The sequence below is a fragment of the Heterocephalus glaber genome, unplaced genomic scaffold (genome assembly GCF_053883595.1).
Source record: "Heterocephalus glaber isolate CG9 unplaced genomic scaffold, H.glaber_assembly_v1.0 deba00000594, whole genome shotgun sequence".
Taxonomy (NCBI): domain Eukaryota; kingdom Metazoa; phylum Chordata; class Mammalia; order Rodentia; family Bathyergidae; genus Heterocephalus; species Heterocephalus glaber.
The window spans coordinates 11,139,806-11,155,347 of record NW_028258151.1 but is presented as its reverse complement, the minus strand read 5'-3'; the positions used below and the strand labels follow the sequence as shown (position 1 = coordinate 11,155,347).

Here is a 15,542-nt window from a genome sequence, read left to right as displayed (position 1 = left end):
AAGCTGGGGCCACAGCAGTAGTGCCAGGCACACCACAGGCAGGAACCTGTTTTATTTCATAACCAGTAGTGAGCCCCTGAGGGGATGAAGCTGAAGGGTAAGAGCCCATTTACATTTCTAAAAAGCCCTCCTCATGGTGAAGTGGAAATTAGATTACAGGAGGAACAAAAGTCTATCTGGAGAGACCAGTCAGAAGCAGCTGGTGTAGCTGGATGAGGTAACAGAGGAGTGGAGTAGGATATCACTTTGACTGTAATGAGTAGTTTAAAATAATGATGAACAGCAAAGATTTCTCAGGTCAGGCAGTCTATGAGTGGGTATTAGGATGAGCAGATGTTCCCCAGGCAAAGTGTTCCTAAAATGTCTCTACAAAGCATCACTACCTTCTACTTTAAGGAGGCCTACAAAGTTACTGAACTGCCTGAAAGAACATCTCACCTCTCCACAGACTTTCCACATATGGTGTCCCACTTGTCTCTAAGTTCACTCAGCATGTCGTCCAGCTTCAGGTTGTCGTCAGCCAGGGAGGTTTTCTCCTTTAGGGAACGTCCAGTTCGGTTGGTGGTATCGTAGACAGAGTGCTTGGCTCCGAGTGATTTCTGAAACTCCTATATATTTAACAAGAAAACAGTGTGTGTTTCCTCATGTAACTTATAAACAAACAAACAAAAGGCACTGCAGGAGGGTCTCTAACATGGGAGACAGCAAGGAATCAGGTTGGAGTGCTGAGTGTAACACAAAAATGTAACAGCCCCCCTCCCCCCCCAATTTAAACTTCCGAAGTGAAGGGTTTATTTTTCTCAGAACCCAGCTAACCCTAAGAAAATAATCTCAAAGCAAAAAACCCTTTTTTTCTAAATTTTTTTTGGGCGGTGCTGGGGATCAAACTCAGGTGGTCTTCATGCATACAAGGCAAACAGTGTAATTACCACTTAGCCCTGGACCTGTTTTATAGATAAGCAACAAACACCACAATATGTATTTATGATAAAATAGAAATGCTAATAAATTACTGAAAAAAAAGTTTGGGATTAGAAAATGTGGCCAATGCTCTATGAATAACTACAGGTCCAGTGTAGACAGAGTGATTCAATGATGAATACATTTTTTAAAGGCTCTTTTTTGTTGTTATTATTCAAAGAGATTTACTGTCACACACTTTGGATAGTTACAGTAATGGTACATGCAATTTTATCTCTGAGCCAGAATGATAGGCAAGTAAGAACTGGCCTCTCTCTAGATTGTTTGGACCTGTCACTATTCATACCACATGGGAAACCTACATCCTTCCTGCTCAGTTATCTAAAGCCCTACTGATACCTCAAAAGATTTACAGCTTACTTTTCCACTATCAAGTCCTTATATTGCTAATAGAACACATCTATACTTTGCTGCTGTTTATACTGTCAAGGAACCTTTTATGTTTGTATATGTATATGTGTGTAGGGGTAGTGAGAGAATTGTATTCTTTCTATGCACCACAATTATAAGCATTTACAGAGCAGGGACATTGTCATTGTAGGCTCTCATCATTTTATACCTAATAAATATTTATAAGATTAAATAGAGTAGAAAAATGAGACAAGTGATATTGAATATACAATCTCAGAGATAAGAAGAAAGGTAGGTAAGTCTACTTAATGGTCAGCTTACAAGCTCATAAAATACCAAGGCAATACTAACACAGTGATTCTCAATCCTAACAGTGCATTAGAATCAAACTAGACAATAAAATGGTATGTAAATGAATAACTTCCCGAAATAATCTCAAAGTTACAATTACCTAATAAATTTTTATTGCCTTTAAAAGCTACACTTTAAATGCTTCAACAAGACATACAAATTTTTGTCTTGTATTAGGAGTTAATTACATCTGGACATCTTTTAAGTACTTAAACAATTACAATATCACACTATTTCTAAAGTTTGCTATCTGTATTATCTCCTCATGTTATTCGGAAAAGAATGACTGAATTTAGAATCATGGTACTGACATGGATTTTCTTTACACAGCAGATGCATAAACAAACATCATAGCTGAGTAAAAGATAGATTAGAACTTTGCTAAGGCAAAAGTCCCAAAATGATGAATAGTGAAGACTTCTTTTAAAACTGGTTTAATGGACTACCTTGGTATGTGTCTTGGAGAAACTGGCGACTTTGGCAGTATGTAATATTAGGTAAAATAGGAAATATAACAAAGTTCTTTGCATATTCATGTTCCTAAATTCTTTAATATGCAATATACTTTTATAAGACTACATAACATCCATGTTTAAGATCAAATAAGGCATTCTATTTTGAAGAGGAGGCTCTTGTTTTTCCATCAGGGGAGAAGGATGGAAGGTGCTGCTAACTGTCACTGTGCTTCTTAGGATTGGATGTGACAGCTCACAGGCAGAGGCTGCCTGCAGAACAACACATTCATAAGCCCTATTTCAGTGGAAGAACAGATGCTCAGTATGTTTCCTCCTGGGATCCTCAGGTCATGACCCTTTGAGGTTAGACTCTGGGATGCCAAGAACCAACCTGGGTGAAGATAAGGCTAAGAATTTTCTGATGATGGTAAATCTTACACTGTCCTGTTTTTTTAAAGCCTTTTAAAAATGTTTCAAGCCAGAGGAATAGGGAAAAAATAAGAACCAAAATACATCATGTAAAGGTACAAGTTCCCAATGATGAATGTGAATGTACTGTATACCTAAAATGTACCAATAAAAAAATTTAAGAGAAAATAAAAAAAACGTTTCAAGCAGCAATTTATATCTAGATGCCTAAAATTATACCTAGCTGCTTGTTTGCAGGAATCATTCTCCTTTACTTACATCTTCACCCTGATGGCTGATGGTCAATTTACAAACAGAATTATAGAAAGACCCAAATAAAAAAAGAGTTAGGAAGGGTACCAGGGAATGCCCTTGAAAATCATGTGGAAAGAACAAATATTTAAAAAATATGTTTCTCCATGCATCAAGTCTACACAAAGAAGTAAATGACTATGTGTCTTTGAGGATATGGATGGATTTTATATACATGCTTATGTGATAAAATATCAATTCTTAGGTAGTAGCAATCAATTTATCTTTCATCTGTTTAAAAGAATCTATACCAGAAATCTATATTACTTTTTACTACAGAATTATCTACAAGGTTGTCTTTGATCTATGAAAAAATACAAGACATGACAGTGGTTGTGAAAACTGAAATGCCAATGTTCACACTGCTAAAACTCTTCATTCATTCTAGAATGTAGACGTATTCCAGTTGTAATTTGGTGTGTTTTTAACAACCTTTGAATATTAGTGAAATATGGTCACTAGAAGTAAAGGTGCTATTGCCACCTGACCAACGTGGAGTTACTGGTTTTAAATTTAGCATAGGTTCACAATGGTGGCCTTTGTTGCTCAGAAATGACTAAACACATGATCAAGTAAGAATTTGGAAGTGATCCTGAAATACATAATGAGGCAATATGCTTTCCTTAAGAGACTCACCTTATGCTGTGCAAGCTGTGTTTTTATTTTGTCTGGATCATTGGCAATTTCCAGGTCAGAATCCAACGACTTTTCTGACTCTTCTAGCCATTCCATAAGTTTACTCCATGCTTCATGGAACTGTAAAAGAAATTCCTATCTTTGTCCAGAAAAACTTCGAGCATATATTTGAAATATGGCATATTTTAAAATAAATTAATGTGAATGGCCATGTTGAAAATCATTAATTCAAAATTTCTCTTAAAGAAAATATGCTTTCATCAGCAAATTATAAAATGCTTTGATAATGCTTGGCATTTGTGGCTGTGCCCAATGGTCACTTTGTTGTAACTCATCCAACATATCGCTTTAGCAAAAACCTCAATGAGCCTAGAAATAGCGATGGAGCTCAAGGGAAAACTTCCTTTCTTCCTTTTTTGCTTAAACTTTAACATAAATTCTCAAAAACATATTTCTGTATTTGTTTTATGTATATATGTTACATATTTATGTCCATTGCTGTCTCTTTACCGGTCTGAATTTACATCTATGGTGTTTAACTCCCATTTTAAGAAAAAAGGACAAAAGGGGAAGGAGGACTATAGAGCAGCTTATAAATTTTGTTTTGTTTTGTTTTTTTGGTACCAGGGATCAAACTCAGAACCTTGTGCTTGCCAGGCAGGCACGGCACCACTAAGCTACAACCCTGTCCCTGTAAATTTGTTTTTTAAAGTAGCAAGAATAAAAAGAGGCCATTATATTCCTATTTAATACAAAGGTAATTTAATATCTTTACTTCTGCTACCAGAATCTTCAAATTCATGCTTATGCCTTACATACTGGTTTTATATGTACAAGCACCCCAATATTTGAGTTCTAAGAAAATATAATTCTCTTTGTCATCTTAGGCCTTGCAAATATTCTGTGCTGCATGTATCTGATTTTAGCCACAGTATCTTTTGTTTATCATACACAAAACTAGTGGGCTTTAATTTTGTGTACTCAATTGTGAAACTGGTTATAAATTATTTCTTATAACCAATGTAAATGAACAGATACTTACCAGAAACAAAATAATTAACATAAACTCCTTGTATACCAAAGCATATTAATAACTGAATAACAAAAAGAGCAAACCCAGGCACAGAATCACAAAGGCCCACTAGAGATGATCGCATTACAAACCTACTTTCCCTACATATCCCCCCCCACAACTCAATTTACATGTGAAAAAAAGCAAGGTCAGAACAGGTACATGAATTGCCAAAATTAGAGAGCTACAATCAACATCAAAGCCAAAAATTGAGATTAAGAAGAAATGAAAAAAAACAGCTAGTCTAGGTGCTGGGCAGTTTGACTTCAATTAACAGAGGCTGTAATAACTGGACGTGAAGTTTAATAATATAAACCACAGGCTCTGAAATGGGTCCTGCCTTTGAAGGTATTTTTAAATGATATAAATAAAGGAAATGCTTTTGGGGTGAAACAGTAGAAAATATGTATATAATTAGTTAAACAAAATGAGACAATGAAACATATTAAGAGGAGATAGGAGGAAGAGAGTATCTTCATGAATCAGATGTTTGTAATTCAAGACATAGTACAGAAGGCATTGTGCTACATAATGAGAGACAAAAATGTCAGACTTAGAATTACTACTGTAACATTAGCAACAAATTCTATTCTAGAGACTCACTTCAAATACTGAGCATATCATACCTCCCACTCAAAGGATATATGGCATGTAATTCCATAACAATACAATTTGTCATTTCTAAGCCTTCAAAAATTTATACTGATAGTTGAACACTGAAACATCTGACTCTTATGATGTTGTCTTATACCATCCAACTGGGCCTAAACAATGAAGTACAATAATGCTAAGCAAATGCAGCTGAACGGGTCAAAAAGGGTAAAAAAAATTCAGCCTTAATAGTATACTAAACTTTTGGTAGAATTATTAAATGCAGTTTTAAAAAGATATATATCAATAAAGTGTGTATAATTCTTACTTTATAATTCTTTATAAAACTTTATAATTCTTACCACAGTTTACAAATACACTTAGAGATGTCACAATTTTACCTGCTCTTATCTAGTCTAGGATTCAGTGTTAATAACAGGCAGAGAGAGGAGAAAAAATTCCTTGTGAAATTCTCTAGGTTAAATTAAGCATCCCCAAAAGATCTGAACAATTACTTTCAAAATGAGAAGAAGCTGCATCAAAATGTTTGGGGGGTAGAGATGAAGGGTTGTCAGCAAGCGCTGAGAAAGGTGGGGAAGGCCAACCAACTTAGAGCCAGAAATCTCCCTTCTGTAAGCTGCCTGGAGGCTACATGTCTGTCTCTTAGCTCTCAAGACTGAGGAAAGTTCAGCTTCGGAAGTAAACAAGAGTTAGTAATATAATAAAGTATAATGCTATACTCTGAGTATAAGAGTGGAGGCCAAAAGGACAGAGGAAAAATAAACAAACCCAGTAACAAAATTTGGAGCTCCTTTTTGTGCCTTAATGATAATGGCCCCTCTGCGAAGCCAAGCTATAATTAGTCTTTTCAAGATTAGCTGCCAGGTCCAAAAAGTGATGTCAGCATGCCAAGGTAAGCCACAGCCCTTTTAGGAAATGAATACTCAGCTCCTGATTATTGCCACTAACATAGCCTGCAATGCAAGTGTTTTAACACCATGCATCTTAATAGCTACAACTCATTTACTGTCAGAGAATTTTCACAAAAATTTCTTACCTGCTTGGCTCTCTTCCTTGCATCATCCAAGGATCTTCCTCTTTCTACTAACCGTTGAACTACTTTTTCCCACCGATTTTGCACACTGATAAGTAGATTCTTAATTAGGACAACATCTTGTTTCTGACTGAAATACTTCAGGTGAGTTCCAGTTTTGTCCAGTTCTATTATCTGCTCACGGTGAGAATTTACTTCATTGGCAAAGACCTTCTCCCCACCACCAAAAAAAGGGGACATAATCAGAAACAAGGGAAAAAAGGATCCATCTTAGAAATGTTTCTAGTATCATAAAGCTCATTATGCTTTATAAGACAAGAGAAAGTTTTCAACTACCAAAACCACGCTTCTGACATTACAGCACCTGGTGTCTGAAAGGAGAATGTTATCTGTTTGAGTTGTTGCTACATACCTTATGCTCGTCAATTTGAAACGAGACTGTGTCCAAGATAAGACTTGGCCTGGAAGCCACATTCAGGGTCTGCTCCGCTTGAGTGAGCCAGCTGATGAAGTCCTGGAGGGAGTTGTGAAACTGCACTGCTAAATTGAGAGCCTCTTCCAGTTTAGCCTGTGAAGATGGATTATTAATATAGTATCTGATGTTGAAGGGCTTTGGTTATTTTGTTTCAGTTTAATCCTTCTTTGGAAGATTCCTTTCCCTTTCATCCTGTATCTATGTTAACTAAACATCTGTGATTGTAATGAGTCTTCAGTAAAATACTGCCAAACCAAGCTTCTTAAAAACCCATCTAGTAAGAAACATTTCCCTGCAGCTAGAAAAATATTCAACGTACACTAAATTGTGTTTTGTGGCAATTAACAACAACAACAACAACAAAACTCCAACAAGACAGAATGATAAGAATAAAAACTTACATTCACACAATTGTTGGAGTCAAAACCCTATGAAACACACTTTATGCTCTATCAGTGATGCTATACAATCTAGTATTTGTAGCCTACTGTTTTTCTTATAGCAATAAATGGTATTATTGAGATTTCTCAGATTATTCAGATTATTTTTATATAAATGCTGATAAAATGTATAAACATCTCTCTTGCTCTTCCTCTCCTTTAATGATTGTGATTAAAACAGAATTAACAACCTTGAACTTGAGTGCTCATAATATATAGAAATATACCTAAGTGAGACTTGGTCTATTAAATATCTTCATCTATATTGAATAGATTCCTTTAACTGTTGTTTTGGGTTAGAATACTATTTTCAACTGCCCTCATGAAATCTTCAAGTATAAAAAAATTTAAACATGAATCATTAAAAGTTCTACTTTTGATAGTTCTTAGAAATAAGGCAAAACCCATGAAATAAACAAACTGGCTATTGTATTACTATAATAGTGATTTTTAATACATTAAGGCACATACTTTCCTTTCATTGAGTTTCATTCCCACTGATTCCCATTTTTCTTTCAGGTTATTTATGTCTTGATCAACATTTGTCTCTGCAGATTTGGGGCATCTTGCAAGCATCTGTTGGCCTTTCTGCATCAGGCTCCTGTATGTTTCTTCTTTAACATCAAAGGCAGCACAGACTTCCTAAATTGAGATACCCTCAAGTTATATGGCTTTTAAGAGAACAGTATCTAACAGTTCTATTTTTTCAGGTCATCAATCCCAAGCTCTTCATCAAATGTTCATTTCTGGCACACAGAACTGCCATGGTTAGACTTTTCACTGTATTGGAACAGTACCTAAACCTACAGACCTGCTCAGTACTGAGAAAGCCCAGAACTGGTGCTACCATTGCCAAACCACTCTGGCATGCTAAGGTTTAGCATTAGTTTTCATGTTATCAGGAAAGGTTTCACTGCACAGTACCTAATCAGCTCTCAAGTAATTTAAGCTCTCTGGGTCTCAATTTCCTGCTCTGTAAAGTGGGACCTTCTATGTCCTTCCTTGTATTATGACAAAATAACTATACTATTTGATATAATTTAATCCTTGATCCAGAAAACATGCAATGGATAGAAAGCAAAGTACAAGTGCAAAGATATTTACACTGATTATTCAGTTTCTTGGATTACAACAGTCATACTTGTGGTACTATGAATAGAATCTCACTTAAAACATTTTTAAAGCTTCCAATTTTAATGTAGTGTATATCTTCTATAGAGAATATAGGAAGATTTTGCTTAAACAAATTCAAAATCTAAGGCCAATGAAACAAAAGATATATTCCATTTAAAAAAGTTAAGACTGGCCGGGGATTTAGCTCAGTGGTTCCACTGCCTGCCTCTCAAGCACCAGGTCCCAAGTTTGATCCCCGGTACTAAAAAACAAAACTAAACAAAACAAACAAAAAATTAAGACTGGTTCTTTTCCACTGACTGAATTATGATCTGGGTCAAATCATAGTTCCCACTGAGAAACATATTATGTCTCACTAAGATTTTCAACCTTACAATTTTATAAACTGGGACATAATTCATATAGCGTAAAATTCAACATTTAAAAGTGCATATTCCAGTTTTTGTTAGTAAATTCATAAATTTGTGCAACTACTTACCACTAATTCTAGAACATTTTCTTTTTCATTTTTTTCATTAAGTTTATTGGCACATTTTAGGTATATATTATGATCACATTCATCATTGGGAGTTTGTACCTGTACATGGTACATCTTGGTTCTTGTTTTTTTCCCCATTCCTCCTCCCTCTTTTCCACCCCTCCACTCCTCATTTACAAAAATTTTCTTTCAGTTTTTTCTTTCTTTTCTCATATTTTTTCTTTCCCTTCTTTCTTCCCCCCTTCTTCCCTTTTGGAGCTTTTCTTTCTATTTCACATTATCTATTATACATTTTGGTCCTCATTTACACTTTTAGTTTCTCATACCAGAGAAAATTTTAAAACTTGCAGTAAAGGACATATTGTTATTACTCCTCCTCAAAGTACCCTCCCACTTTGAACACACTTACTACACCATTCTTGCCACTGTCTGAAGCACTTCTGGAGTCCTCTTTTGTGTTTTTAAGAAGTGATTAAAAAATATGGCGAATGCTGCTACCTAGCACCATCCAAAGGAATGGCAGGCTCATGAAAACATTATGGTGTGTCTGCATCCACCTTATTCATTGAACCTGGCATGATGTGACTTCTGGCTCTTCCCCAAAGTTAAAAAAGACCATGAAAGGTAAATATTTTGAATCAGTTCAAGACATTGAGGGCATCCACAACAATGCAACTAAAGACACAAAAGAATGACTTAGAGAACTGCTTCGGAAAGTGGCAACAATGGGGTAAGTGTGCTTGAAGCAAGGGGGAATATTCTGAGGCTTGGAAATTGCCCCAGAAATTGGTGAGCGTATTTTCTGGTATGAGTGTGGCTGGTGGGGTCATGTAGCCTTGTGTACTATGGTCTATATCTGGTCCCTCATCCCTTCCTCTTTGGCACTGTTCCCTGCTCTGCTTCTCTGCCACCTTGAAGTGAGCAGCTTTGCTCTGCCACACCCTTCTGCTATGAGATTTCAGCCTTGGAGCCAGCTGACTATGGATTGAATCCCCTTAAATGTGAGCCAAATTAAACCTCTCCTCCTTTAAATTTTGGGTATCCGGTATTGTGTCTAGCAAAGGGAAGGGTACTAGTACACCACTCAATCCAAGTAAGAGTTTTTTGCTTTCAAGTTGTTATATTCTTCTGAATTAACATTTTAAAGATATTTGTTATTAAAATAATATCAATAATTTATTTGTTCAAGGGTTCATTAAACTTATAATAGATTCTATAAATGCAACAGAAGCACTACAGAAAAGCAAGTTGGTATCTTGAAGTTACTACTTAGGCTTTATTATAGAAAAGGAAAGTAAGTACTCCCAAGTTATTATGCAGCCTTCACTTTTTCAGTGAAACAAGTGGGTACCAAACAATCACAACTACACACAGTAAATTTCTCAAGTAATATACTCTACTAACTTTTACGAAATTCTATACTGCACAACAGGACTTATTTTAGTCATTCAGTATAAACGTGAAAGAGTAAGATATTATCTAAGTCAGTCTATTGTACTTTTCACATCTGTAAAATGGTTACTTCTCCATAACACCAAGTTCAAAATTATTTCCAAATAAGTAAAATTTTATTATCTTACAACATTAACTACTAAAGAGTACGTATTTTCATGTATGATGGCTTGCTTCTTTGCCAAATCCTTGTTTCTAAAGATAGTAGTTTTGAATGCTAAACATTAAAAACATATTTTGGATGCAAATTCACAAGCGTAAAAAGTAAAGAAACAGTTTCATAGATATAAATGACTGTTTTTTTCTCAGAATTTTTAGAGCTGAATTACAAAGATATATGAATAGAAAATGTCAATAAATCAATGGCATTCTAAATTTGTCAGTCCATATTTCTAAGAAAGAAAGCCAGAGTTTCAAGTTTCCTTATTTTCTTGTTCTCATTCTTAAGAGTTCCCAGTGTCATAGAAACTGGGTGGGAACAGCCCACAGACAAATGCTCCAGACTGGACAGTTAAACTTAAAGAAGCCTGCACCTCTCTCCGTATCTGGTAAGGTGTGAGGATGAAGACAAAGCTCTGACATCATTGAGACAAGCCATTTCTTTTAACAGAACAAGAACATATTTTCCAGTTTTTCATGAGAAACATTCTTACATTCACACACACACACAGACACACAGACACACACATATATTTGAACAATAATTTTAAGTCCAATTCTTAGGTTTGGAGATTTTTCTTTACACTACAAAGCATAACCACGTATAACTTATACAATATTATACTACGGCCATACAAGCTTTCATATGGTGGGGGCATTTCTGCTTCCAAAAAGCCCTCTAGACTTCTAAAATTTCTTCTTATATGCTGAGAAGACTAACTTCTGAAATAAGGCTAGATTCTGACTTGAAAGATTTAATCAATAAATGGTTTTGTTTATATCACTTACAGAGTGATTTCTGCTATAAAATTATATCTCATTATTATTTATGTATCACCAGGGCCCACCCAAAATACTCTGTTAGCTTGAGGCTAGACCTGCAGGAGATACTGTACTTACCATGTGGGCATTAAGCTGCTCTTTGGCTGTTTCTGGCAAACCTCCCAGGGGCTTCGATGCCAACAGGTGACGCTCTGTGTCAGTCAGCCACTGCTCCAAATCCTCAATCTCACCATGGAAGCCTTTGGCCTGAAGTGATAGGGAGTTTTAAGTGTGGGTTATAAACACTCACTTTCAGGCAGAAAACAAGGTTCAAACAGCCCCAGCCTGCTGGCCTCCCTCTACCTGGACTGCCAGGGACCACTAGATCTGCTACTTTTCTTCATCAGGGAGCTCATCAGATAAGAGCATTACGCTAAGAACTAGACAGCTACCTCTCTTCTGCTCTACTCTTTATCCTATTCATTCTCCCTAAGGTATAAAAATGAAACAGCAGTCTGCGAACTAAGGAAAGAAATTCATGCTCTTTTGGTCTTGAAAACCACAGAAAGTTTCAGAATCTCTAATCACCTGGCGCAAGGCACCATCCAGCTGCTGCTTTCTTTGTTCTGTTTTTTCCAAAACATTTTGCCAGCGTTGATTTAAAACCTCTAGCTTGTGCTGAAGGTTGCTTGCTTCTTCTCCTGCACTTGATTCAATTAGATCATTTCCTGCTTTATTAACAGCTTCCACTGTGGACTGATGGGCTAATACATCATTTTGGAGCACCTAAAAATATTACGATATTATGTTCACTAGTTGGTATTGCATTCAACATCAGTTTTAATACAACTGTTTTATTTTTCTGGTTATAGAACATGATGAAACAAAAGCTTCAATAACAGAGTTTTAACATTGCACTTTAAAATGATGGACTTCCTTTTCCCTTAACTTTGTTGCTTTTCTAGATATACCTTTAGATTATCAGCACCTCCTAAAACAATTATGTGAGAACATTTTGGTAGTCATTCCCATTATAATGACTGCAATTGATGTACTACATATCAAGAGACTGTAATTAAATGGTTCTAAAATTTTGTTTTACACTGCTTAATTAAACTTCATTCTCATGTCTCAATTTAAAATACACTTTTACTCCTACCTATTCATTTTTCAAATATAAAATTATCCCACACCTAAGACATACATTTTTTTTTTTTTTATACCAGGGATCAAACTCAGGACCTTGCACTTGCAATGAAGGTTGTGGCACCACTGAGCTAAATCCCTGGCCCAGACATACATATTTTTTTTTTTTTTTTGGTACCGGAGATCGAACTCGGGTCCTTGCGCTTGTGCAGCAGGTGGCGAAACCACTGAGCTAAATTCCCAGCCCTAGACATACATATTTTATAATTAAGGTTCTGAAAGGGAAGAAAGGACTTACTGACTATTCCCTTATCTTATCTCAGTGGAGAAGTGCTAACATTATAATCTTACCCTACACTCACTGGCAATAATAAGGCAACAGGACATCTCTTGTCCTCTGTAAGATACCACACATCTAGAGGGGACAGACCTGAAGAGATTTTCAGAAAAGGACAGTAGCCACTTGACAGCATAGATTCTCTGACCGAATTCACTTATTTTCTGAAGCATTTGGTGAAGGAGTGTTTTCCAAAGGCTGTAAAACCAACTGCCTAAGGAGTTATCCTTATAGAAAGCATGTACTTTGTTAATAGGCGGGAATCACTTTTTCAAGATGTAAGAGTTAAATATTTCTCCTTGTTCAAATTTAAAAAACAATTCTATAAAATTCATGTTTCCAAATGGTCTGGGTCCCACTACAAGGTCAGAGCATAAGAGCAGGAGAATGCAGGAAAGGAAGGAGAATGTTCCATTCCTTCTTCCGGCAGCTCTGCTGGGAATTCTAACAGTCTTCTGACTTTTGATCTTTGAGAAAATGAAGAAAAAGAGGAAAAAAGAAGACATTTCTAACTATTCAAAAGCAGATAAATGATTCAACGATCCCCACAGGTCCCTTGCCAAAACATCTGGATCCCCATACTTCCTATTTCCACCTCTGCTATATTATACCCAGTTCTAATCACTGATGCAGACTTTTTAATACCACTACCAGGTCTGTGAAAATGTAAATGCTCTATAAACTCACCCTATGAAAATAAACACATTTTGTTTTTATGCAGAATCAGTCTGACCAGTGATTATTGCCCTAAGCAAAGGTATAATGTAGACATTAAATAGTGAAGCAGGCTTCCATGTAAACATTAACTATACAAAATAAATCCTAATTTTTCAATCGAATATGGCTTGGTATGATTATCCATGTAAATAAGACCAGGTGAAAGAATAAGAAAGATGGGCCGGGAATTTAGCTCAGTGGTTTCGCCACCTGCTGCGCAAGCACAAGGACCCGAGTTCGATCCCCAGTACCAAAAACAAAACAAAACAATTAGGGAACAACTACTATTATGAAAGAAGAACTAGGGAAGAACTAAAGCAAGAATGGTCAAAAACCATTTTAAATGCTAATAGCCTACTTTCTATTTGAAATGCTTAATATGTAATAACAGTTACATACGTGATGCTTGGCAAGTTCAATTTCAATGGCTTTCGGGTCACCACCAACAGGCTTCTGTTCACTTAGCAAGCCCTCGGTGTGTGTCAGCCACGCCAAAAGCTCATCCAGTGCGTGCTGAAACTGACCCAGGGCCAGCAGAGCACCCTCCAGCTTGTGCTACCAAAAAAGCAGAGGAAGAAAATCCACTTATGAGTTTGATGTTTAAAATGACATGCATCTATAAAACAAGGGCAAAAATCAATTGTTTCGTGCTGTGTAAGTCTGCAAGCATATCCCATGAAGCCTAATCATCATATCCTTCTACATTTTTAGTTTAACATCTTTCATGGATAAAAAAACAAAGGCATAACCAAGGACATTTCTAATGAAATAAGAGGATCTGGGTACTTAAGACAGGTATGTATGTAATTGCCTAATTTCAGTTTTAATAATCAATTTACATTAACATCAGAGATTGACAATGTATACCTTCTTAACAAAAGTCTTGGCATTTACCTGTCGGTTGATAATTCTCTCATCCAGGCTATCCCATATCAATTTCAGTTCCATTAATGGGTCTTGAACTGTGTGTTTGTCATTCTCCTCTGTTACTTTCTTCAGCAAAAGTTCTGCTTGATGGTTCAGTCTTTCCATTTCTATCTGTTGTTGATAAGCCTCTGACTTAAATTGCTATTTTAAAAAGACATATGCAAGGAAAATGTTTTATCCACCAGTAACTTTAGGCCAAAAAATTCTGTGGGTTAGAGCTTTGTATTTTCAAGGTTGAGCTTATTTTCAGCATCTAATTATATATTAAAAAATGAGTTAAAATTACAGGAAAGAAAATTAAATATATTAACATATATGAAAATCAAAAAACAATGTCTCTAAGAAACTCAGTATTACTTTCTCTAAACATATACTCATCTTGCACAAATTATTTTATTTTTTTGAGGCTATGCTGCATTCACTAGAACTGTATTTAGTGATTCCCATGCCTCACCCACTGCTGCCACAGAATAATTTTATTCCCTTCTCCTGGTGCTTTCTCTATTACTAACATACAGTTAATAATCTTGGGTTGGCAACAACAGGTTAGGAAATGATTGATTGTAATAGAAAATTCTCATGTCATAAAATATCTTCTTAAAATATTTATTGAATCTGTAATATAGTGGGTATAATTTTCTTTCAAATTTATGGAAGTAATCATTAAAAAACAGCAACTAAAGTGAACAGTTGTTATGTTCAAATTATTCTCAACCAACTTATAAGGAAAATAATTTTGTCTTCCAATTAAGCTAAGGACACAGCAGTGAGACAGTCAGATAACCTTCCTGAAGTCATCCGGCTAGTCAGCTGGATGAACTGAGACAAATGCATCTCAGAGTGAGTGCTCCTGAGCAGCCTACTGATGGCCAGTGTACAAAAGTATTCAAACTACATTCTCCTCCATACCTCTAATCGTACATAAAGTAGATTGTGTGTTTACAATCGGACAAGATAAGTAAAACCAAACAAAACCCCTCAATCTAATGATGGCAACAACAAAATTCTCAAAAAAAGAATTTGTTTCTAAATAAAATAGTCAGACTTAAGAGATGAAAATGCTACAATTTTAAAGCCAGATTACAATTTTACATAAAAATCTAATTGAGACCACCATCAGGAGAATTAGGGAAGAAATCACTGATCTCACTTTGGTAAATAATCATTGGTACAGGAGAATTCAAAGAGAAGAGTCTAGCCATTTTCACAATTGGAGATCAAAAACCACAAAAGCAAAAATGACAAGGGAAAACAGACAGAAATGCTGGCATGATTCATGAGGACAAGAGAAGAGGCCAAGGCGC

General features: G+C 35.8%; 1 protein-coding gene across 35 annotated transcripts in view; it reads right to left on the bottom strand.

Annotated features, from left to right (window-relative positions):
* Dst (dystonin) overlaps positions 1 to 15,542 on the bottom strand; it is a 456,427-nt gene that overhangs the window by 26,248 nt on the left and 414,637 nt on the right. For all 35 annotated transcript variants that reach the window (XM_087204914.1, XM_087204925.1, XM_087204898.1 and 32 more), the window contains 9 exons: positions 14,206 to 14,379; positions 13,711 to 13,866; positions 11,700 to 11,897; positions 11,250 to 11,378; positions 7,598 to 7,768; positions 6,624 to 6,779; positions 6,215 to 6,421; positions 3,495 to 3,614; positions 439 to 608 (listed from right to left, as the gene is read on the bottom strand). In XM_087204914.1, the coding sequence (XP_087061040.1) occupies positions 439 to 608; positions 3,495 to 3,614; positions 6,215 to 6,421; positions 6,624 to 6,779; positions 7,598 to 7,768; positions 11,250 to 11,378; positions 11,700 to 11,897; positions 13,711 to 13,866; positions 14,206 to 14,379 (1,481 nt within the window). The remainder of the gene's footprint in view (positions 1 to 438; positions 609 to 3,494; positions 3,615 to 6,214; positions 6,422 to 6,623; positions 6,780 to 7,597; positions 7,769 to 11,249; positions 11,379 to 11,699; positions 11,898 to 13,710; positions 13,867 to 14,205; positions 14,380 to 15,542) is intronic.